The sequence below is a fragment of the Argopecten irradians genome, chromosome 5 (genome assembly GCF_041381155.1).
Source record: "Argopecten irradians isolate NY chromosome 5, Ai_NY, whole genome shotgun sequence".
Lineage (NCBI taxonomy): Eukaryota > Metazoa > Mollusca > Bivalvia > Pectinida > Pectinidae > Argopecten > Argopecten irradians.
The window spans coordinates 28,632,479-28,660,433 of NC_091138.1; the positions used below are offsets into that span (position 1 = coordinate 28,632,479).

General features: G+C 35.8%; 1 protein-coding gene across 1 annotated transcript; it reads right to left on the reverse strand.

Annotated features, from left to right (window-relative positions):
- Positions 1-64: 64 nt before the first annotated feature.
- Positions 65-27,955, reverse strand: LOC138323434 (DCN1-like protein 3). The gene is made up of 2 exons (XM_069268056.1): positions 27,766-27,955; positions 65-3,282 (listed from the first exon to the last, which is right to left on the reverse strand). Exon 2 carries the CDS (start codon positions 3,251-3,253, stop codon positions 2,354-2,356), a length of 900 nt encoding a protein of 299 aa, XP_069124157.1. The 5' UTR covers positions 3,254-3,282; positions 27,766-27,955; the 3' UTR covers positions 65-2,353.

Sequence of the window (27,955 nt, forward strand, 5' to 3'; positions counted from 1 at the left end):
AGTTATATAAGTACTACCAATTTTTTACATTTATTATTTTCAAGGGTCAATTATATGCTTTATAAGTACTACCAATTTTTTACATTTATTATTTTCAAGGGTCAATTATATGCTTTTTGACTTATTTAAAAAATATAATTTCTGTCAAATTAAAAATTTTCTAACTACCAATTGCTGTTTCCTAGATAAAATATTCACAGCCTCAATAATGTTCCGCAAAATTGTGAAAAGAACATCCTCATGATAATTAACTAGGAAATATACAGTGATTATAATTATTTGGACAGATCATGACCTACATATATACTTATACATGTACTAATTAGATGTTTTCATCATTACACTCAAGTACAGCAGAAAGGTGTGAGAATGGCAAAATTATATAATATAACACATCCATGCAGATTTGGGGTGATTCAACATTTAAACAAGAAGTTATTGTCAGTTATCAGACAATAGCTCAGTATGGATATGAGATTCTTTCTATGGATTAACAACATACATTCACTTGAAGCAGAAAGACATTAACAGATGAAAGCATAAGGCAACTTACATAATAACAATTGTATAACATATACAAACTCAAGGATTAAAAAACATCTGATAGACAATCAATGTTAAAAATCAAATGTGTATTACTCTAACATAGAATCATGGAGTATCTAATTATGACTTTTATGGTCAACCGTTTAGGGCGTGTGGGAGTTGACAAGTTGTGTTGCCATATATATTGTATCGGATTTAACATGTGTCTTTAGACATGTATTTTAGGATTATGATTTCCTAAATTGGACATATAAAGGGAGACAACCACAATATAGCTGTTGAAAATATAAAGAAAAATTGCAGTTTGCATTCATACTGGTATTATTTCCTTATATTTTATCTGAACTACTGAACAACCAGAGTTGTAATTAAGAGCAGTGTTTCCTATTTAAAGATGAAAATAGAGACAAACTAAAACAATCTTTTCAAGGTATCAAAAAAAAATTGTCTGCCAAACAATTTAGAAACTGTTTTTTACATAATTACTATTAAAATTAAAGAAGTCAGTACTGAAAATTTAAAAAATTGTTACAGAAATTCATCTTGGTGATAATAACGTTGACGAAGGACACCACAGTGTCAGCAAATTACATAGGGAATCCTGATGTTGTTAACGTGTGACCAGTGTCTGATAATTAAAAGAAAAATCATAATCAGTTACACTAGGTATCTCATACATAAAATAAACAGTTTAGATAGTGACAGATTTTTGTTACACAATATGACTACTCAGCTCACAGGGGACTCATATAATAAATGAAGGGGTGTCTAATTACCATAATAGTAATACTCTTATGGTACATGTAATTGTATAGACCTTCCTTGTATATTGTCAGCCCCCTATGCTTCAGCTCCATAAACTTGTGTCCAAAGAACGGAAATCTAGTGCAAAGGGATTTGTTCTAGATTTAATTTCTACATAGAGAATGTGAACTCATGACATACATGTTGAGCTATAATGACCAGGAACATGTGAGCATGACTGTTTCTGTTACAGCATTATTGCATTGATGAACGATAGATTTGAGGACATCAAAATTACCATTAGAGTAAGTAGATCATTGAAGTTAAATATTTGGGCTCAGTTGTAGAAAACTTCATTAGATTAATCACAGTTGAAAGACAGTTTTAAAACAAGCAAAAATAATTTCTTCCAACATAGTAAACCTGACAAAATTTCATGCAATTCTGAATTATTTCATTCTCTAACTTACTATTCGAATTTTAGAGAAGATATAAACACAGATTTTACAGTAACTCTGAAATGATCAAAATGAAGTAAGCTAATCAACCAGGCCCAGAAATAGAATTCAACATGAATCAAAAATCCATTGCTAACTATGCAAAAGTCTGCAAATTGATATGTGACAGTATCTATTCTTGTAATATAGCCATCCCATCATTGACATATATTCCAATAAAAGCTGATTTAATTACAATATAAACAACTTGTTTTGAATGATAATCTGTTTCAAATTTCAGAATAAAAAATATGAGAACAATTAAATACCTTTAAAATTATTAACCAAGCAATCAAGGTGTACATTATTTGTAACCAAACTAACTAAAAATCACTTCATTTTTTAAAATCAAATCCTCAACTAAAATTACATGTTCAATTTGTTTTAACCATTAATTAAGAAGATGTGATAATGAGTTTAAAAGAAAACATTGCAAAGGTTACATGTTTAAAAGTAGACACATAACAAAAGGCATCTCACTCCACCCTGACAAGACTCAATATTAATTTTATATGCAAAGTGATGGCAACAAATTTTATATGGAATGTTCAAACAGCGCCAATATACTAAAGTGTTTTTACATTTTGATTCTGTCTGTCGTTTTCATTTTCTACAAAGTCATCAAAGAGACTAGGCCAGGCCTCTGTGTCATCATATGACCCCAGATCATCACCAACCTGCTCTGTGAAATTAAGAAACATGTCCCATGTGTCGCGGGGGATACCCCGAATATTTGGATGGACCTCTAGAAACTCTAACCAGCGTTGCACTATTGGTGGTTCTGTCTGAGAGAAGACCAGCTTCCATAGACTAATTGTCATATCTATAGGAAGCGTTCTTTGTCCCGTCTCCGCATCCAACCCAAACTTGTACGTCCACCGATACAGTTCCTTGAACTTCTGTTTGTCCTTTACTTCTTTCAGAATGTCAGTGAACCTACCCTGAATACCTTTGATGGAGTCTGCTTTTATTGCTTTGCAACCATTGACAAACTCCTCTCTTGTAAACTTGCACATTGTCTTGGCCTGGAATTTCCATGCTAGCACCAACACTATAAATTCATCTGGATTTACATCTAAGTCTGAACAGAATTTCTCTATACCTTCAGCTAATATTGCATCTTCCCCTGGTTCCTTGTATTGCTCAAACAGTGCCTGAATTTTACTTTCAGAATAGTCCCTAGATATAAAAGACAATCGTTTGTTGTCACCATTACTGTGCTTTTTGATGGGTGGTAGTTTTGGGTAGGGTGTGAACATTTTTTTGTCCGACATTGGTTGAGGCTGCCTACTGGAGGTTAGATGGCTGAGGACATCCCCTCCCCCTGGGTCAGAGTTGATGACCTGAGGTTGGGAGCCTGCTCTGCCCCGATACGTCCCTGCCGTGGATACTGACTGTGGTGTACTCGAGTACCTTGAGCTGGCCGAGTTTCCAGGCGTCTCACAACAAGATTGACACTTTCCCATTGGAAATGACTCCACTGACAACTGTATACCTACAAAATGTACAAATACATCTTTATTAGTTTTTATACATTTGTAAATATCCACTAATGATTACTGTCAATTCTTTGATCAAATATTTAAGTCAGTCTTTCCCTACAAATATTTCCTTCGCGTACAAATGAACTGGAAAATTCAAACATTTTTTCTTCTTGGCTTCCTCCCAATTAAGCTTTGGAGTAGATCAAGAGTGAGAAACAGACAAAATCAATAATAAGAAGAAATAGGATGCATTAATTATTCACCAGATGAGAAGATAAGAAACACAAGGGTAACACAAGTGAAGATGATCTGGGAGAGGTTCTCAAACATCACGGATCAACCATCATAATCCACACCCAACTTAGTTTTATCATGATATACATGATGTATCACATTTTATGCATTTTGCAATCTTACATTCCATACTTTGTGCACTACTTGGTTCCTCTTGTGATTGATTTGTACACAATGACATGTTTATAACCATAAAAAGCCATTTAACTGTAACCGGAAAGGAGAAAATGTAGTGACCAGACTGGGCTCGAACCCGTGACCTCGCAACACTAGCCAGATCCTCTACTTAGCTTTATGAGCGTTGCAGATGTACGATCCAATATAGTCTCTACACTACTTCCTCTTTTCTAAGTCCTTGAAGACAGACAAGACCTTTATACTGCAGTGAAACTTTGCTATAACAAATCCCATGAGACCAGGAGAAATAATGTTTTTACAAAAATTTGTTATAAAATTTCTGAAACTATAAGTTGATTTAAGTCATAGCTAATTGCACCCCGAATGAACATATTTACTAAGCTTACTAAAAAAGTTGCCAATGTTACAATGTCTTCTTTGGCAGAATTTCCATTATCAACAATTATTTGTATACATGTTTGATAGCTAACTTTTTGAATTTCTATCAATCGATTCCTGTTTTAGGTCCCTGGTTTCACTTTAATACATGGCTATACATTCAGCATTTAAAAAAAACCCACTATGTTATATATAGAGCAAATATTGACTTAAAGGCACCTTGAAATCACTTTGTATCAAAAGAATATTTGTTGTAAGTAAATTTGTTTCCTGTTTTTCAAAGAAGTAAAATTTAAAATTATTAATTTTGTATTACGCAGAAATTTTATCAAGTAGTTTCTTCTTAAAAATTTAACAACTGTACCACCATTGGTATTTTGTTGAGCACAAGATTGTAACAGTAGACATAGAAAATGTAGGAACCGTACCAGGACTTGAACCTGGGACCTCCGAACACTAGCCAGCTCATATGCTCTACAAATTGAGCTATGTACATGTGCGGTTGCCAATATTCAAACCAGTCCAGTCCCACTATATCATAATTGTAATGAGGAAGCTTCTTCTCAGCCCCTTAAATAACAAGAGATCCCAAAACCATCTTGGCACCCCTAAAGTATCTATATATGACCAGAAGTTTTGTGTGTACTTGTACATGTGCTGGTCATAAAATGGTTGCATTATGATGACGATTTCACTGGGGAGGAAGACATTTAGTTAGTAAACTAGTTCTACTTCTTTTATTTCCTATGTGTTGGTATATAATCACTTACAATATCAAAGAAACACAATTTAACAAAGCATGACAATTTATTGACTCGTCCCCTATCCGGGGCTCGAACTCACAATCTACGGCACCAAATTGCCTAGCCAAACATATACCTGCGTCTTCTACCAGTGCGCCACATCCACATCCCCAAAAAAGGATGTTTCTATGACAACGTGATAGTCGGTTCGATATGCTGACATAATCACTGTGGAAATTGTCAAATTAAATCTTTTGATCAACAACACATAGTGAATATGATACATTGTGTTTAGTAAATATTAAATATCAAAGAAACACAATTTAACAAAGCATGACAATTTATTGACTCATGCCCTATCTGGGCCTCGAACTCAAATAATATAATGATATATAATTACTTTACAACATTTCATGTGTTATCTTGAGCTTCAATTCCATTCTCACTTGTCCACTTCCTTCAACTTCCTGGACTACTGTTACTTCTATCCTCAACACCACAACTTGGGAAATTATTACCTTCTGTCCATTCTGTCTCTGTCACTCTCTTATGTTCTGATCCGAGTTGTGATCTGACCTCTCTGATGTTCTCAACACCTTCTATAACTCTCTCAACATTTTGTTCCTTTTCATATTATATCTACCTTAGTCAATTTACCTGGTATCTAAATTATCAAATTATATTGGCTAACTTCATCTTTAGGAATTGTGGTTACATTTCACTTTACAAGGCTTTCGGTGACCATGCTGTCTCAGGACTCTGAATTATTCTAAATGAACCTTGCATCCTCATACCATTGTCCATAGACACTTCACAGACACTTTCTAACTCTCCTGACCCCTTTGAGTCCTTAAGACCCTAGCTATGTGTGGTTCTGGTCATCTCAACTACTTATAACATCTGATAGCCTATAACCTATTTTGATTTACTAGATCTCTCTAGCTAGCTTCCAGATCTTACTCACAAGCCACATTTTCAACTGTCATATATAATCTTACAATATAGAAGATGGATCTTTGTTCTGCTTTTCAAACTTTTACTACAAAATACATATGAAATTTTAGAAAAATCCCTTCAGTACTTTCTGAGAAATAGTGGTAACAAACTGAAATAATCAAAATCAAATATGGCGGCCTAGTATAGGAGAACCCACAAATGAAACTGTTAACAGTCGGAAGGACTGAGATGTTGGCTGAAGCACGAAAGGCGATTTGATTGTGATATCAATGTTTTCAATGGGTTTGTTTTGTTTTCTTTGATGAAGTCCCTACTTAACAAAACTAGCTATATATAGATAGCCAAGTCCTGTACTTGAAAGGCTACCCAATGTGGTTTTGAACCTACAACCCAGACAATGAAGGGCTAGCTATATAGGGGTAGTGTTAATTAAACTAATACAGTATTTAATATTGTACTAATTAAGTATGGTAATATTGACTTACACACAGAATAATGTTATATGTACACCATTATGTATACAGTTATCACACCTTCTATACCCAGCTTTAGCTATATATTGAGTATCAGATGCTCAATATAACATCTACATTAAGTACACCCTAGGGATTCTCCATCTGTACTACTGGAGGAAGTAGTTTTACAGTCTTCTTGGCTGGTATTTAGCTGGACATAAACTACTGCATTACAATGTTGGGTTTTTGTAACAGTGGTCTTTAAATGTGTACATGATTACATTTTACAAATTACAACAGTATATATATACACATAAATGATCTGGCTCTGATTTCTCAAAACAAAAACCAACAACTTAAGACAAAAGCTTTGAGTTGACATTTTTTAGTCTGTTTTGACTTATGTACTCTCTAGGTACTTATATATTATATAATTATTAAGCCAGCCACTAAACCCACTAAACCCACTAAACCCTATAAACCCCATTGTATAATCAATGAAGGCCAATACAATTTTTCAGAGGGCCGAGTCCTTCTATTTGTGACACTTCAGTCGTAAGAGAGGTTATTTTTACTCGTCTACAAAGAGGTGCTTGAAACATTAAAACATTGATCATGATAATATGAGGAATGCCACAACACACGAAAAAACAAAAAGTCCATTTGGCCTGTATCGCTCAACTGTACCAGATCAAGAACACAATTAAGTTAGCATTATAAGGATTTTGATTTGATATTATAAATTAGAACTTAATCCCTTCAAATCTACAGAAGAAGAATTTGCTACATTTGCTTGGGAAGAGGTGGGGGGCTAGACTTGATTGTTTATACAAAATTGGTTCCCCTTCACCGAAGGAACTTTCAGACTAAATTCTAATAAAATCCCTTCATTCCTGTACAGAAGAAGGATTTTAACTAAAAAGACATTGTCACATTAAAACATTTTCCATTTTACCCCAGGAAGCTTCAGACCAATTCGAAACAAAACACTACATTCCTACAGAAGAATCATTTGTTACATATTCCCTTTTGGGCTCCATCCTTCAAGTTCCTGCAGGTTAGATCCATGCACCTTTTATACCAGAGATCCCAGAGGGATCTTGGCGCCCACCAAAGAATGATCTATGTCTGACAATGGAAAGAGGGATCTTTTCTCTGCTTTTCAAACTTTTGCAAACATACTATATATAAAATTTGAGACAGATCGCTTCAGTACTTCCTGAGAAACAGCAGTAACAAACTTCAACTATCAAAATCCAAGATGGCTCCTTGGCGGCCATCTTGATGATTGATCGGTCCCAAATCGAAATATGCACAACTAGGGCCCTAGGGGAACCTATATATGAAATTTGAGACAGAGTCATTCAATACTTTCTGAGAAATAGCGATAACAATCTTAACTATCAAAATCCAAGATGGCAGCCTGGCGGCCATTTTGTTGACCGATCGATCCAAAAACGCATTATGTACAACTAGAGCCCTAGGGGAACCTACATATGAAATTTGAGAAAGATCCCTTCAGTACTTTGTGAGATATAGTGATAACAATCTTTAACTATCAAAATCCAAGATGGCTGCCTGGCGGCCATCTTGTTGACCGATCGGTCCCAAAACGCAACATGCACAACTAGGACCCTAGGGGAACCTATATATAAAATTTGAGACAGATCCCTTCAGTACTTTCTGAGAAATAGCGACAACAAACTTTAACTATCAAAATCCAAGATGGCTGCCTGGCGGCCATCTTGTTGACCGATCGGTCCCAAAACGCAACATGCACAACTAGGACCCTAGGGGAACCTATATATGAAGTTTGAGACAGATCCCGTCAGTACTTTCTGAGAAATAGCGATAACAAACTTTAACTATCAAAATCCAAGATGGCTGACTGGCAGCCATCTTATTGACCAATTGGTCCCAAAATGCAATATGCACAACTAGAGCCCTAGGGGAACCTACATATGAAATTTGAGACAGATCCCTTCAGTACTTTCTGAGAAATAGCGATAACAAACTTTAAGTATCAAAATCCAAGATGGCTGCCTGGTGGCCATCTTGTTGACCGATTGGTCCCAAAATTCAATATGCACAACTAGGGCCCTAGGGGAACCTACATATGAAATACGAGACAGATCCCTTCAGTACTTTCTGAGAAATAGCGATAACAAGAATTGTTAACGGACGGACGGACGGACGGAAGGACGGACGGAAGGACGGACGGAAGGACGGACGACGGACCACGGACAAAAAGCGATTTGAATAGCCCACCATCTGATGATGGTGGGCTAACAAAATTGATTCCCTTTCACCCATGGAAGTTTCAGAGGAAATTTGGTTAACCTGAATATTTAAAACAGACATACAGTTTAAGGTAGTATCTAGCATTTGCCCTATAGCTACACAAATTTCAAACTGGCAACCCTGAGGTAAAATCATTGTATATGAAGTAGGGCACATATCACTTTGCGATACAAATAATGAAACTATACGTACAGTATTTATATTTTCATTCAGTATTCAATGAATATTTAGATTCACTGTAATTAAATGAGCTTAAGGCCTCCAAAAGGAAGAGGTGCAATAATCAGGGATGGGGAACACTAATTGAGTCAAATATGGTATACCGTACTGGTACATTCACATGTACATGACTATACAAAGCCTGCAGAGTCAAATATGGTATACCGTACTGGTACATTCACATGTACATGACTATACAAAGCCTGTAGAGTCAAATATGGTATACCGTACTGGTACATTCACATGTACATGACTATACAAAGCCTGTAGAGTCAAATATGGTATACCGTACTGGTACATTCACATGTACATGACTATACAAAGCCTGTAGAGTCAAATATGGTATACCGTACTGGTACATTCAGATGTACATGACTATACAAAGCCTGTAGAGTCAAATATGGTATACTGTACTGGTACATTCACATGTACATGACTATACAAAGCCTGTAGAATCAAATATGGTATAACGTACTGGTACATTCACATGTACATGTCTATACAAAGCCTGTAGAGTCAAATATGGTATACCGTACTGGTACATTCAGATGTACATGACTATACAAAGCCTGTAGAGTCAAATATGGTATACCGTACTGGTACATTCAGATGTACATGACTATACAAAGCCTGTAGAGTCAAATATGGTATACCGTACTGGTACATTCAGATGTACATGTCTATACAAAGCCTGTAGAGTCAAATATGGTATACCGTTCTGGTACATTCAGATGTACATGACTATACGAAGCCTGTAGAGTCAAATATGGTATACCGTACTGGTACATTCAGATGTACATGACTATACAAAGCCTGTAGAGTCAAATATGGTATACCGTACTGGTACATTCACATGTACATGACTATACAAAGCCTGCAGAGTCAAATATGGTATACCGTACTGGTACATTCAGATGTACATGACTATACAAAGCCTGCAGAGTCAAATATGGTATACCGTACTGGTACATTCACATGTACATGACTATACAAAGCTTGTAGAGTCAAATATGGTATACCGTACTGGTACATTCAGATGTACATGACTATACAAAGCCTGTAGAGTCAAATATGGTATACCGTACTGGTACATTCACATGTACATGACTATACAAAGCCTGTAGAGTCAAATATGGTATACCGTACTGGTACATTCAGATGTACATGACTATACAAAGCCTGTAGAGTCAAATATGGTATACCGTACTGGTACATTCAGATGTACATGACTATATAAAGCCTGCAGTTTCATATGTATATGAGAAATCATTGACCAAATACAGTAATTGTTCACCCATCACATCTCTTTTGTGGTGAGTAACAAACACCATTTCCACCTGAGCTACAATTAAACACAATGATAAGAGTTAATCCTTCGCCCACTGATCATGACAGCAGCTTATAACAGACAGGCATGTATCTACATACATTGATTTTTACCCATCAATTTTTACTAGGGTTTCATATGATGTTGTGTTTATTATATATATGTACAATTGTAATACTATATTGCTTTCAAAGTTCCATCCATGATGCATTATCATGTCTCATGCGAATTGTTGGTAAAAATGTAGGTCAAGATCCCCATTTGTAGAATCAATTCTGCGAAGCAACATTAACCCTAAATACAAAGCTAGCATGGAATTTGTACAAAAGCCAGACAATTTAGCATAATATACAAAAATATCCACATTCTGTAAACTAGGTAGATATTGATTGTTACATGATTGTATAAGCAATGTGACGTTTTATTTTCCAGAGCAACATTGATGCACACATAAACTAATAAGGATAGATCAATCTATAATGTATAGTCGGTTATTTTCATGGCCTGTCAAAATTTTCATGATATTGAACTAGAAATGAGAAAAAAAAATTTTGCGATTTGGCTATAAGGGTATACTTAATAATTCATCAATTTCTCAATTTTTTGTGGATTAAATTTTCGCGACCATAGCAATATCCCATGAAACCGCAGAAATATCTGGCTATAAGCTTAAGAGTATAACAGAATTATTACTTACCAGGTATATCTCTTTTACAGTTGCAACTATCAATATATAGCGACTGTGCAGACAAGCTAGGTATTACAACACATAGAGATTGAACAGTGTTTTGATTGCGTTAAAGGTGGTATGAACGCAATGGGATACAAACATATTCAATGTAGCGTGTTTAACGCGCTACATGTAGAATATATCTGTATCCCATTGCGTTCATACCACCTTTAACGCAATCAAAACACTGTTCAATCTTTATATTTACATGAATAAGTCTACTTTTAAGTCAAATTTAAAACGACGATGGTTGCTAAGTTGGGTAACTACGGTAGTCAGGATTGTTGAATCATGTTATAGCTGCAGTTTGATTTGAAATATGACAATGACATCTTTAAATTATTTGTGAATTATGGTTTGTTTTTTTCAATTTGATAATATATCAATAATGTACATTTCGAATAAAAATTGAGATAACCAGGGGCAGAACGACAACCGGTATATATCATTGTCACGGTAGTGATGTGGTCCGAATGGAGCGAGCCGCCATATTTGATTTTCAACCGAGGAAAGTAACTGTGAAATAGCCTGTTGATCAAATGGTATGACTATTGAGCTGCTGAATGTTTGTAATGTATGTATCGGTCTACGTACGCAATATAGACTAAATTCTTCATAGTCACGACTTTTATTTTATTTTACGGATGATAGACAAGTGTTTGTATGGTGTGTGACTGATGTAACTATGGAATCCCTCGAACATTCCCGAGGAAAGCCTCCGGTTGTAGCCTCGACCAGCGATTCTTTTTGTTATTTATTAACGTTACAATGCTTGAACACATATTCTGTTTTGATGTCAAATACATTTTAATTGGATCTAATAACAACTCTTTACTATCATTTTGAATCCGACAACAAGGAAACTTTGTTTACACTTCATACAGTAGGCCAACCGAGTAGGCTAATGACGAGCATGGTATTGTCTGTGCCGCCTAAGGATCAGTTTTGAGACAAATAGAAGACCCGTTTTTTTTAGTTTATTATCAATTCAAAGCAAATCTGTCATCTTTGAAAAGGTAAAATGTAAATTAAGTAACTAAAGTTTATTTAGATTATCATATGACGCAAAATTTTACCGAAGCGCAAACTAGAAGTAGTCAGATCCTACTCTGGGTTTTATTCATACGTCGTTGCGTTTACGCTAATTTGAACCCAACTCCCCTCCCGTTGACTATATAGGGGCATATATAAATATATGTACATGTACAACTGTGAAACCTGAGACATTCTTCATCCCAACTTCCAAGTATAGAAATTTAAACTTTTGGAGATATTTTCATCCTTGGATATCATATGTGCCTACTTTTTTGACCCAATGGGCATGCACATGAACCCATGTAGGCATGCACTAGAGGTAATAAGGAAATCTTACATATATATACATATTACTATTTATTAGGATCTTTTGTCTAAGGGACTAAATAGAATTGCACAGATGTACATGTGCAATATTACAAATAAAGCTTTTGTAATTATAGATAGTAAGTTCTAAATACACCTAACTCAGGTAAATGAAATAGTGGAGTGGGGGATCCAGATAGGAAACTTGATTATTCAACAACAAATCAGAATAAGCTTTCAGATCATAATGATTGTATGATATATGAGATAAGTGTTAAGATGGATATAAATTCTCATCACAGGATTAGAGTCATTTTATAACCAATATTGGACCAGAAGGCATCAGATTGAATCCGATGATGAATCAGATTGAATCTGATGATGATATCCAACAATAGCCATACCCAGTCATTCTCACCCTGACCATGTGTTATCTGTGTGTAACATTAGTCATACCTAGTCATTCTCACCCTGACCATGTGTTATCTGTGTATAACATTAGTCATACCTAGTCATTCTCACCCTGACCATGTGTTATCTGTGTGTAACATTAGTCATACCCACTCATTCTCACCTTGACCATGTGTTATCTGTGTATAACATTAGTCATACCTAGTCATTCTCACCCTGACCATGTGTTATCTGTGTGTAACATTAGTCATACCTAGTCATTCTCACCCTGACCATGTGTTATCTGTGTATAACATTAGTCATACCTAGTCATTCTCACCCTGACCATGTGTTATCTGTGTATAACATTAGTCATACCTAGTCATTCTCACCCTGACCATGTGTTATCTGTGTGTAACATTAGTCATACCTAGTCATTCTCACCCTGACCATGTGTTATCTGTGTGTAACATTAGCCATACCTAGTCATTCTCACCCTGACCATGTGTTATCTGTGTATAACATTAGCCATACCTAGTCATGTTCACCCTGACCATGTGTTATCTGTGTATAACATTAGTCATACCCAGTCATGTTCACCCTGACCATGTGTTATCTGTGTATAACATTAGTCATACCTAGTCATTCTCACCCTGACCATGTGTTATCTGTGTGTAACATTAGTCATACCTAGTCATTCTCACCCTGACCATGTGTTATCTGTGTGTAACATTAGCCATACCTAGTCATTCTCACCCTGACCATGTGTTATCTGTGTATAACATTAGCCATGCCCAGTCATTCTCACACTGACCATGTGTTTTCTGTGTGTAACATTAGCCATACCTAGTCATTCTCACCCTGACCATGTGTTATCTGTGTGTAACATTAGCCATACCTAGTCATTCTCAATCTGACCATGTGTTATCTGTGTATAACATTAGTCATACCCAGTCATTCTCACCCTGACCATGTGTTATCTGTGTGTAACATTAGCCATACCAAGTCATTCTCACCCTGACCATGTGTTATCTGTGTATAACATTAGTCATACCCAGTCATTCTCACCCTGACCATGTGTTATCTGTGTGTAACATTAGTCATACCTAGTCATTCTCACCCTGACCATGTGTTATCTGTGTGTAACATTAGCCATACCTAGTCATTCTCACCCTGACCATTAGCCATACCTAGTCATTCTCACCCTGACCATTAGCCATACCTAGTCATTCTCACCCTGACCATGTGTTATCTGTGTATAACATTAGTCATACCTAGTCATTCTCACCCTGACCATGTGTTATCTGTGTATAACATTAGTCATACCTAGTCATTCTCACCCTGACCATGTGTTATCTGTGTATAACATTAGTCATACCTAGTCATTCTCACCCTGACCATGTGTTATCTGTGTATAACATTAGTCATACCAAGTCATTCTCACCCTGACCATGTGTTATCTGTGTATAACATTAGTCATACCCAGTCATTCTCACCCTGACCATGTGTTATCTGTGTGTAACATTAGTCATACCTAGTCATTCTCACCCTGACCATGTGTTATCTGTGTATAACATTAGCCATACCTATTCATTCTCACCCTGATCATGTGTTATCTGTGTGTAACATTAGCCATACCTAGTCATTCTCACCCTGACCATGTGTTATCTGTGTATAACATTAGTCATACCAAGTCATTCTCACCCTGACCATGAGTTATCTGTGTGTAACATTAGCCATACCTAGTCATTCTCACCCTGACCATGTGTTATCTGTGTGTAACATTAGCCATACCTAGTCATTCTCACCCTGACCATGTGTTATCTGTGTATAACATTAGCCATACCTAGTCATTCTCACCCTGACCATGTGTTATCTGTGTATAACATTAGTCATACCTAGTCATTCTCACCCTGACCATGTGTTATCGTTATCTGTGTATAACATTAGTCATACCCAGTCATTCTCACCCTGACCATGTGTTATCTGTGTGCATTCATTCTCACCCTGACCATGTGTTATCTGTGTATAACAATAGCCATACCCAGTCATTCTCACCCTGACCATGTGTTATCTGTGTATAACATTAGTCATACCTAGTCATTCTCAATCTGACCATGTGATATCTGTGTATAACATTAGTCATACCAAGTCATTCTCACCCTGACCATGTGTTATCTGTGTGTAACATTAGTCATACCAAGTCATTCTCACCCTGACCATGTGTTATCTGTGTGTAACATTAGTCATACCTAGTCATTCTCACCCTGACCATGTGTTATCTGTGTATAACATTAGCCATACCCAGTCATTCTCACCCTGACCATGTGTTATCTGTGTATAACATTAGCCATACCCAGTCATTCTCACCCTGACCATGTGTTATCTGTGTGTAACATTAGCCATACCTAGTCATTCTCACCCTGACCATGTGTTATCTGTGTGTAACATTAGCCATACCTAGTCATTCTCACCCTGACCATGTGTTATCTGTGTATAACATTAGTCATACCTAGTCATTCTCACCCTGACCATGTGTTATCTGTGTGTAACATTAGTCATACCTAGTCATTCTCACCCTGACCATGTGTTATCTGTGTGTAACATTAGCCATACCCAGTCATTCTCACCCTGACCATGTGTTATCTGTGTATAACATTAGCCATACCCAGTCATTCTCACCCTGACCATGTGTTATCTGTGTGTAACATTAGTCATACCTAGTCATTCTCACCCTGACCATGTGTTATCTGTGTGTAACATTAGTCATACCTAGTCATTCTCACCCTGACCATGTGTTATCTGTGTGTAACATTAGTCATATCTAGTCATTCTCACCCTGACCATGTGTTATCTGTGTGTAACATTAGTCATACCCAGTCATTCTCACCCTGACCATGAGTTATCTGTGTGTAACATTAGTCATACCAAGTCATTCTCACCATGACCATGTGTTATCTGTGTGTAACATTAGCCATACCTAGTCATTCTCACCCTGACCATGTGTTATCTGTGTGTAACATTAGTCATACCTAGTCATTCTCACCCTGACCATGTGTTATCTGTGTGTAACATTAGCCATACCCAGTCATTCTCACCCTGACCATGTGTTATCTGTGTATAACATCAGCCATACCTAGTCATTCTCACCCTGACCATGTGTTATCTGTGTATAACATTAGTCATACCTAGTCATTCTCACCCTGACCATGTGTTATCTGTGTGTAACATTAGTCATACCCAGTCATTCTCACCCTGACCATGTGTTATCTGTGTGTAACATTAGCCATACCCAGTCATTCTCACCCTGATCATGTGTTATCTGTGTGTAACATTAGCCATACCCAGTCATTCTCACACTGACCATGTGTTATCTGTGTGTAACATTAGTCATACCTAGTCATTCTCACCCTGACCATGTGTTATCTGTGTATAACATTAGTCATACCTAGTCATTCTCACCCTGACCATGTGTTATCTGTGTGTAACATTAGTCATACCAAGTCATTCTCACCCTGACCATGTGTTATCTGTGTATAACATTAGCCATACCCAGTCATTCTCACCCTGACCATGTGTTATCTGTGTATAACATTAGCCATACCCAGTCATTCTCAATCTGACCATGTGTTATCTGTGTGTAACATTAGTCATACCAAGTCATTCTCACCCTGACCATGTGTTATCTGTGTGTAACATTAGTCATACCAAGTCATTCTCACCCTGACCATGTGTTATCTGTGTATAACATTAGCCATACCAAGTCATTCTCACCCTGACCATGTGTTATCTGTGTGTAACATTAGCCATACCCAGTCATTCTCACACTGACCATGTGTTATCTGTGTATAACATTAGCCATACCCAGTCATTCTCACCCTGACCAGTGTTATCTGTATGTAACATTAGCCATACCCAGTCATTCTCACCCTGACCATGTGTTATCTGTATGTAACATTAGCCATACCCAGTCATTCTCACCCTGACCATGTGTTATCTGTGTATAACATTAGCCATACCCAGTCATTCTCACCCTGACCATGTGTTATCTGTGTATAACATTAGTCATACCTAGTCATTCTCACCCTGACCATGTGTTATCTGTGTGTAACATTAGTCATACCAAGTCATTCTCACCCTGACCATGTGTTATCTGTGTATAACATTAGCCATACCCAGTCATTCTCACCCTGACCATGTGTTATCTGTGTATAACATTAGCCATACCCAGTCATTCTCAATCTGACCATGTGTTATCTGTGTGTAACATTAGTCATACCAAGTCATTCTCACCCTGACCATGTGTTATCTGTGTGTAACATTAGTCATACCAAGTCATTCTCACCCTGACCATGTGTTATCTGTGTATAACATTAGCCATACCAAGTCATTCTCACCCTGACCATGTGTTATCTGTGTGTAACATTAGCCATACCCAGTCATTCTCACACTGACCATGTGTTATCTGTGTATAACATTAGCCATACCCAGTCATTCTCACCCTGACCATGTGTTATCTGTATGTAACATTAGCCATACCCAGTCATTCTCACCCTGACCATGTGTTATCTGTGTATAACATTAGCCATACCCAGTCATTCTCACCCTGACCATGTGTTATCTGTGTGTAACATTAGTCATACCAAGTCATTCTCACCCTGACCATGTGTTATCTGTGTATAACATTAGCCATACCAAGTCATTCTCACCCTGACCATGTGTTATCTGTGTGTAACATTAGCCATACCCAGTCATTCTCACCCTGACCATGTGTTATCTGTGTATAACATTAGCCATACCAAGTCATTCTCACCCTGACCATGTGTTATCTGTGTGTAACATTAGCCATACCCAGTCATTCTCACACTGACCATGTGTTATCTGTGTGTAACATTAGTCATACCAAGTCATTCTCACCCTGACCATGTGTTATCTGTGTATAACATTAGCCATACCAAGTCATTCTCACCCTGACCATGTGTTATCTGTGTGTAACATTAGCCATACCCAGTCATTCTCACCCTGACCATGTGTTATCTGTGTGTAACATTAGTCATACCCAGTCATTCTCACCCTGACCATGTGTTATCTGTGTGTAACATTAGCCATACCTAGCCATTCTCACCCTGACCATGTGTTATCTGTGTATAACATTAGCCATACCTAGTCATTCTCACACTGACCATGTGTTATCTGTGTGTAGCATTAGTCATACCAAGTCATTCTCACCCTGACCATGTGTTATCTGTGTATAACATTAGCCATACCAAGTCATTCTCACCCTGACCATGTGTTATCTGTGTGTAACATTAGCCATACCCAGTCATTCTCACCCTGACCATGTGTTATCTGTGTGTAACATTAGTCATACCCAGTCATTCTCACCCTGACCATGTGTTATATATCTGTGTATAACATTAGCCATACCCAGTCATTCTCACCCTGATCATGTGTTATCTGTGTGTAACATTAGCCATACCTAGTCATTCTCACCCTGACCATGTGTTATCTGTGTGTAAATCTAAGCCTAACAAAAGCTGCCAGGTTTCATTACACCAATACAGTACAAGAGAAATTAGCTCATATATCAAGCTTACAGTGGCCAGTAGTGGACATGATATACTTGGTTATCACACTTTGAAGTTAGGAAATATGTACATAAATATGGGTATTCTAAAGAAATCGGAAATTCGTCCTGAAGTAATGTATTAGAAGAAACATATCTTTCACTTATATATCAAAGTTATACTGCTTCAAAATTGGATGAATGGATACAAATCCTCCCAATCAATATTCATTATTTTTAGCGCACTCACAATCAAAATATGCTGTACACAACATATATAAACTGCCTTATATCATAATTTGTTGGCGAATGTATGTAACATTATCTTAATTAACTTACATGCATCTAACTGGCTAAAAATATTTTTGAAATGCAATGATACCAATAATGAATGAGTAAGCACATTCAGTGATATAACACAGATGATGGGATATTTATAATTAGCAGATAGCTGATGAGTATACAATACGTAGCACAGTTAAATGGAAAGATGGAGCATGGCACAATTTAATATATTAGCACAACATATATATGCAAACAGGGTCATTTAAAGATGTTCCAGATTTAGATGGTGGAGGAAAGTCAGAGTACTTGGAGAAAACTATCCATCACAACCAGCAGTCAGTACCTGGCATCTGTCCCACATGAAATTCAAACTTGTGCCAAAGAGGTGACTTGTGGTCATGATCATATGTAAATGTACATCTTTGACTATAAAAGAAATGAATTTCCCATGGATAAACAGCAAAAATTAAGTATCCAGTTTCTCAGAAATAAAAGTCAACTTAACAATAAATGTAACATAGTGAGAACTTTAATTAATTAGGACATTATCAACATATTACTTGTCCAATGGACAAGAGAGCAGTAAATATTCAATGTACGACAGAAGACGTAGGGATGAGTAGACTCATCAGGACGAGTGGACAAGTACATTTCCACGGCCCTGCATGATATATATATGGAATAATTATGAAAGGGAAATTTGTACTGTTATAATGATAACTCCATAGCAACCAGCACATCTAAACATGTAATTATCTCCTGAGTGCTAACAACTAGCTATAGATCTAATCAAGAGGCTTAATTAACCCGATAATGTAAAAACAATCGACCAGAGATATATATCAGTACATCTCTCAACGAGAGATCCCAGAGGAATCTTGGCGCCTACCAAAGAATGATCTATGTCTGACAAAGGAAAGAGGGATCTTTTCTCTGCTTTTCAAACTTTTACTACATATTACTACATATGAAATTTGAGAATGATCCTTTCTGAGATATATAATAGTAACAAGCTTCAATTATGAAAAAACAAGATGGCTACCTGTCAACCATCTTTTTGACCAATCTGAATATGCAATCTGCACAACTAAGGTCCTAGGGGAACTTACATATAAAATTTTAGACAGATCAGTTCAGTACTTTTCTGAGAAAAAATGGTAACAATTTTAAATTAAGCTTCAACTATCAAAATCCAAGATGGCGGCCTGTCAGCCATCTTGTACACTTTTCGGTCCGAAAATGCGATATGCACAACTAGACCCCTAGGGGAACCTGCACATGCAATTTGACACAGATCCCTTCAGTACTTTCTGAGAAATAGCGGTAACAAAATTCAATTGTCACAATCAAAGATGGTGTCCTGTCGGCCATCTTATTCACCGATCGGTACCAAAATGCAATATGCATAACCTAGGGGACCATGCACATGAAATTTGAGACAGATCCCTTTAGTACTTTAAGAAATAGCGGTAACAAACTTCAATTGTCAAAATCCAAGATGGCGGCCTCTTGGCCATCTTGTTGATCGATCAGTCCCAAAATGCAATATGCACAACTAAGGCCCTAGGGGATCCTACATGTGAAATTTGAGAGAGATCCCTTCAGTACTTTCTGAGTAATAGCGGTAACAAACTTTAACTATCAAAATCCAAGATGGCGTCCTGTTGGCCATCTTGTTCACCGATTGGTACCAACATGCAATATGCATAACCATGGACCTAGGGGACCATGCACATGAAATTTGAGAAAGATCCCTTCAGTCCTTTCTGAGAAATAGCGTTAACAAGAATTGCTAACGGACGGAAGGCGGATGGAAGAAAGGACGGACGGAAGGACAGACGGAAGGACAGACTGACGGAAGGACGGACGACGGACGGAAAGCGATTTGAATAGCCCACCATCTGATGATGGTGGGCTAAAAATGAGTGCAAATACATGTCACATACGTATACATGCTGTAAACTTTACCCACACATGGAACCTTGGTAAAGATTAATTTATGTAGTTATATAGAAGTAGCTACATTTTAGGTCAAAATGTAGGTCAGAGTGCAGCATGACCTAGTTCTTCTTTTGATATTTATCATACTGGCTCGATCACCTTTCTGAATCTATGTCTTAATTCACTGCTAGATGTAACTCTGCTGAAAATAAGACAACCATTAAGGATATATCCCAGATTTCTGAAAGAAATGAAAACCAGAGTATTTGCTAAAAACAACCAACCTACAGCATGTATATGTAAATGTAGATTTATGTTCAATATGCATATCAATCTAACCAATATCTGGTAAATAAGGACATCCAAAGCACAAAAAGCTTAGAAACATTCTAGGTTTTGCACAAGTTCATCTTCTAATGCTCAAACACTTATAGCAATAACATACCAAATCTTGCAGCATCATTATTTGGGTCCCATGAAATGTTTTTGTTTTCTACAGAAAACCAATGAGTATTTTTTTTTTTTTTTGCACCGAACACGAGCAAGTATAGCTGCTGTCTACGAGCTCCCTATATAGATAGCCTATTGACATTTGATTTGGGTAAAAGTAAAACATGGTGATGATGTCATGTAATAATGGCGCCATGATAGCTACAGATTTATGTTCAAAACTAAGCCAGGGAATTATTGAGCTCTAAATTGCCTTATATTCTGATATATATAGTACCTTTATGTGGGTGTCCAGTAGCCCAATACACGCTTTACAGTACTGATTTCTCTGTACAATCAATATCTACAGAAGTAACCCAAACTGAGGAGAACATTGTCATAAGTATATACACACACACACCAAATTACCTTGATGGTGATTGATTTTAACAGATTCCGAAGCTCTTGTTCTATTTGTAGCAAAGTGACCATGAAAATCAATAACCATTGCCTTCAGCCTATAGTGCATAATTGTGATGAACTTCATGATCACAAAGATGTAAACCTTAGATACAACAGCTCAGAATCATCCAACTTGCATTCTATATCTGTCACCAAAATTACACTATGGACATATTAGTCTACAACTAGTGATTAATGTGAAACTGGAAGACTTGCAACATTATTTGATTCAAACAAGAAACACATTTTAAGAAATTGTCATGTCATGAAGCAATTTGACTTGGCAATGATTCAACTGAGTTTGAAACTCTTTAACAACCTGGTAGCAGCTAGCTTAATATACCCTACCAACTGATTTACTACGGAACATTATCCTGTTTGTTGTTTATAATTAGAGGAACCATCATGAAGCATACAAAAGAAACACCAGATCCTCTACCAATCACCATAGCATTACGGTTAAACCAACCTATTTTCTTGTGTGATTAAAGTCAACTTACTGTAAATATGGAAATTTACACAAGAGGAAAATATTCGCTAATTACACAAAGGCACTCGCAAAAATATCCATATTTACTTCATTTTGTGGACAATCTACAATTTTGAATATCTGCAAAAATGCGTCAAACAAAGGAACATTTTCAAATTAGAATCACTTTAGTCTAAATAACAAAATTAAGTTGCTGTGAAAAGATAATTGCATGAAAACACAATTTTTATTAAATCATCACAAAAATAAATAGGGTTTATATTTACAGTATCTTTTTTTGGCAATTTGTTATATCTAAATGCATCAGAATCAATGATCAAGAAGAGCAAGAAAATGAAACCCATGACACATGTCAACAACACATCTGATTCACAGAAAGCGAATAGAATTACACTGCATTTCTGAGATGGCCAACCTGCTTTAACTACAAAAGTCAGACAAACGCTGAAGAGACAACAGTTTCAGAACATGCTGCAATAGTCTGGAACAATAGACTACATAACAGCACATCATTACAACAATCAAGATCAATCAAGTTGATAGACCAGTGGTACCAATCTACGTACATCATCAATTGGCTGTATTTTGGATAGAAAGTCTGCCTTTTAATTAATATGTGTCGCCTCACTTAGGCGGTAAGTGTGTAAATATAGGTTTTTTCAAGATCCCAAAATGATGTGAGTAAAGTACATTTGTCAATTATTCTCACCTTCTGCTGTTTATGACATCATACAACCATGCTAAATGATGACGTCGTAATCACCAGATAGTGGGACTATTCAACGGTAAATTGTACTTTACTTACATCATTCAGGGATCTCGAAACCTATGTATAAATTTAAACTGATATAACCTAATCCTCTTTAGCGAACATTGGTGTAAAAAAGGTTTTGTTAAGATTATGAAAGGGTAATCTAAGAAATCAGACAATGTGTTGGATAAATAAGACGATATACATAGCTTCATCATATATATATGTACATGTAATTTGTCTGCAGGCCAAGGTTTCGTGAACTAGCTCTTTTTATACTAATGGTCCATGAAGTAATTATATCATATGACATACTGTACTTTTAGGGATGAACATTGCCTACAATTTTAACCATGCATTTGCAAAATATCCTATTGTTATTGGGAAAACATTTTTCTGATTGTAGAGTACAATCGCAATAGTATTGGTATAGTATTACATTCTGATTCTATCAAAATCCAGTTGATGAATTGGCTGCCAAGCTGTACATCTATAGTGCAGCGTTGGTTCACAGTTAATTCCCTTTACCTGCTAACGTCAGAAGCAACTGACACACTGTTGATAGTGATCTAGAGCAATGTTTGGCGCATGTTTGTTTTTTTGAAAGATAGAATGAGAATCATTTTAGCGTGACTGTAAGTCTGTTAATGTGTAAAATATGATTTTCTCATGAGTACATCATATTTTAATCCATTGATCATGATCAGCTACAGAAAAATGTCTGACTTTGAAACTATCGATAGTTTGCAATTGGTGTTGTATTGATAAGCAATTGTTATCGAATTTACCACGAAATAATAAATAAAAACGGGGAAGAAAAAAAAAAACGAAACTTGTTGAAATTTACGCCGGAAGGGTCCAGTTGAGAGCTCGAGGCATACAATCGCAATGCAATATATCGATTGTTTCATAATGTATTGTTAATTACACATATTAACCAACAGTGAGACAATCGGCTTCATTCAGTTTCCATATTTCCATCAAAAATATAGACTAAGAGCTGAGTGATGTTGTAGATGATTGGTACCTGATCAGTAGATATACAATGTAACGTCACTGTACCCCATTTGGTACAAATTTGACATATTTTTTGTGATAATTTCAATATGCATTCAATGTGATTCAATGTTAGTCAGTTTCTGACAAGGACTGCCTTTGGGGTGTACGTCCACAATAAAAAAAAATATCGTCGTAACTGCAAGCTAAAAATAGACCGGTTTTATTCCTCACTACGTCACTTCCGGTTTTGATACAGCGAGCGGACCCCTTTTGGTACACGGGACATTTTGCTTAGAGATTCTCGATTGGTGTGCTGAAATTTTAATTTATGCACTTTGATCGAAAGGTATGGTATTCATTTATCAAGCTGTATGACTGTCTTTGATATTTACCGACGATTATCTAAAAAGTACCGCCGTTCAAAACACTACCTAATCTGGCGAGTCATTTCCCGTATTTTTCAGTGAAATTGAAAGACGGTTTGGTGTTACAATTAAAATATGGGAATATCTACTACACTTCTTCATATAAATTGATTTGAAATAGAACATAACTCTTTTAGAGTATTCTGCAATCTATATTCCCGGTAAATACCAATTTTCCAAACTTTTTAAAATGTGTTATCAAAACGAAACAAGCACCTGCTCATTTGCATATAAAATTTAATATAACATGCCTAAACAGTCCATATTATAACTAGGCCTATAATATAGATCTATCCATTCTCCGAATGAAGCATTGGAAATAACGCAAATAGAACATAATTATAAGATATGGTATCTTGTTTTATAAGATCATTTTATTCATTGTACCATGTAGTGTACATTACATATTGTGAAAAAGAGCTTGTTTAAAACTGTTTGTATGTAAAATGTATATAACCTTATAATGTGCATGTATTTAATTTTGATAAGACTTCATTTAGCCCTCAATACACAGCTAATGCATAATAGTACATATTTGCTGAAAATCTTGTTATGCAACTGTATTTTGAGGTTGAGGTCTTGTTTATAATTGTTATTTATATGAAAAAATTAAACAAAATCATAGATAGATACATGTAGGTATATTGGGTAATTAAAAATGTTTTAATGTATTATGTATGTATGATATTTAAAGATAATTTTATAAATTACATTACAAAATGAATTTAAATACTCTTCTGTTTTAATTTTTTACAACTCTGTCAATTTTGTTATAATCTTCCCTTCTTGATTTTAAAAGGTTTGCATTACAAAACATTACATATATAAATTTCCCCATATCAATTTAATAAGAGGATTCAAATACATGTGATTCATGTATAATTATTTTATAGTATATATAGATATTTTTATGGTAAAACAAATACCATTTTATTCAATTACTGGGTATATGAATTACCAATGACTAGATATCCTTCCTTCTGTTAACTTATTACATGTAATTATTCAGCTACATGTAAATCATTTTTACCTGGGAGTTTATCTGTAAAATGGTAAAATTGGGAATGATATATCGTGTCCATTTTTACTGGAAGACCACAAATAAAAGGATAAGAAAAGTCCTCATAATGGTCATGTCAATGCAATAATATTGCATTTTTACCTGTACATACTGCATTTTGTTCCCTATAGAACAAAGATACCTATAATCCAGCCATGAATGGATATTGTTAAGATCAATAGCTCTGTACCTGGTATAATTTTTCATGTCTAATTTTCAATTTTGTTTATGTTGCAGGCATGGAAAACCCCAGAATATAGGAGGAATTTCTTGAGGCTACACATACCTTTTCTATATGTAAAAACCAGACAGTATTAAATGCATGGAAACCATAATATCTCTTTGTTTTATTTCCTGAGTTCATCATCTGTTACAAAATTTCTTTTAAAAATTTCTTTGAAAATTGCAGCATTCAGCATTTAGCACAATAATTTTGGAACATATTGTCATATACAAACCTATATGAAGATGTGAATGTCTCAGAAAATGGTTTTATTGTAAAATTAAGTATAATTTTAAAGAAGAAAGATCTGGTTTATAACTGGAATTGCCCTTATACTTGTTAATTTTCAGTAAATACATTTCAGCACTCATAAATATATCAATTTGTTCTTTCTTTAAAATCATAATACTGGGAATCACCAGATAGTGTATGCATGGTAATAATATAGGTACAGTCAATATATACCTGGTACATGTACATTTATACTTGTAGGTACTAGGTAATACATGCAGGTACACTGTATAATTGCATATTAATTTGATAAGTGGAATAAAAAATGGATGCAATAGGGCCTAAGGAGGTAGTACAGGTTCATTTAAACACAACAATACTTCAAACACACAATTTTAAAGATTCTTACAATTTCTTCTTACAGATGAAAATAAATGTATTCACATTTGTTCAATTCAGGATAACTTGGAATGTGAATTATCTATACATGTATATGTGTATACATGGCCTCACATTGACAAATTGATATTAGTTTTGATGCTATGCACTGACCATATTTTGGTTGGTATATCAATATTGATTCCTAAACACAAGTTTTCAGAAATGCAGAATTTGTCATACCTGTTTAAGAATTATATATATTTTATTTTATAACATTGCAACTTTAAATCAAGAATACAACAACCCTTTTAATGTAAACAGAAAAGATGGAGAGAGAGAATAAATGAAATATTTGTGAGCAATGTCTTCTATATAATAAAAGATCTAGGATGTACATGTAAGTTCAATGTTATATTTTTTCCATGACTGCATGTGACATTAAATCCCCATGGTGATTCTCAACACTGATTCAGTTTATTGCTGTTTTTGTGTACTATTAACGATGAAACAGTATTTGCCTGCAAATCTGGATTAAGTCATTTTATAATTTTGAGGAACCGTTTAAAAAAATCTACTGAGCTACTGCTTACATATAAGTTATATTTATCTGTACTGAGTACATTTGTATGTCATGGTCTTGGGGGAAATGTCACTGGTCTGTTGTTTGATTATCTCAATTGATTTAAGACAAAAGTACATTCATATGGTGTACATGTAGGTTATCTTACAATCCTAGTTATTAATAAACAAAAAAGTAATAATTGACACCAACACATAATATATATCTTTGCTATAAATCCGGATCATTAAACCCCCAACCGAGCACCTGGCCTGGTAGATCGTTTTAGTCAGCAACGTTGAGGCATGCGCATTGGTAGTAAAAACAAAAATGGCGAAGCGGGATGTTTGAATTGCGGTGTTATACTCAGAAAAGTGTCGTATCTGCGCTAATAAAAGAGGTATCGTTATGGAAATGATATCCGAAGAATTTTAGTGATATATAGATTAATTTAATGCGTTTACTTAAGATGAAAACGGATAACAATATAGCATGAAATAGCCGTCGAATGGCTCTACGGCACCCACTGCTAACATTTACGGCCCTTTCGCCCATTTCCATGTAGGCGTATACGAATATAATCAAAGCGATCGAACTCAAATTTGAGCATAAATTGTCATTTTATACTTGTATTTTCATATCACAATAGTATAAATAACAAAACACAGTAACTAGGATTTTAGAGGGGAAAACCCGAATTTTGTACCAAAAGGGGTCGTGTACCAAATGGGGTATGGTCACGTTATATAGGAAAGAGGGCTTAGTTTCACTAATCCACTGTATATCACGTTGCACCATATGCATGACGTACATTACTGTATGTATCAAGTCGTCAATAATGTCATTGATGTCTTATAAACAGCTAACCTCATATAAACATGTATAGCCTATACCAGCATAGAGCAGAACAATAGGCATACCAAAAAATCACCCATTTAACCAGCAAAGATTGACAACAAAATTTAAACTTATCCTAATTAAGACTCCTTTTTCCTACCTGGTCAGTGTACATGTTTCATAATTATTGAATTTCAACAATTGTGTTTTTACAATAAAATGCCTAATACAACAATACTGATAACTCATCAGCACGTCATTCATGCAGTGGCATGGTCGCGATCGTGTAGTCTACAATAATCAAGTGCATGAATCATCATTGACAATTCATGATCAGTCAGAAAATTTACAATAATAACTTAACAAGAAGACATCATGCAGACAATAAATTTGATGTTTTCGTCGATGTGAATTTCAATATTTCGCTTCAAAATGAAGATATCGTCAATGTGACAGATGGGTCGAAACACCGTCGACAATGTACAATAACATCATAACAATGACCCGTCTCCTTTGACAGGTCAGTGGAGTGCGATTGGTGTTTTTGGCAGAAATTTTACAGATTATGAAGACAAAATTTACCGTAAAAATCTGCCTTTGTCCCGTAGGTAAGGCATGCCTCAATTTCAGGTTCCGTCTGACCTCAACAGCGACAAATGGAAGTCCGATTTTGTCGTAGAAGGAGACCGAATACCAACAGTAGTCCAGGCATTCTCATCGATCTATGAAAACATGGACGAATTTCCTGTGAAGAATAATGACGTCATCAAAA

What these genes read in the sequence shown, in the direction of transcription:
- LOC138323434 (XM_069268056.1), bottom strand. Translation starts at nt 3,253, where the DNA reads ATGGGAAAGTGTCAATCTTGTTGTGAGACGCCTGGAAACTCGGCCAGC.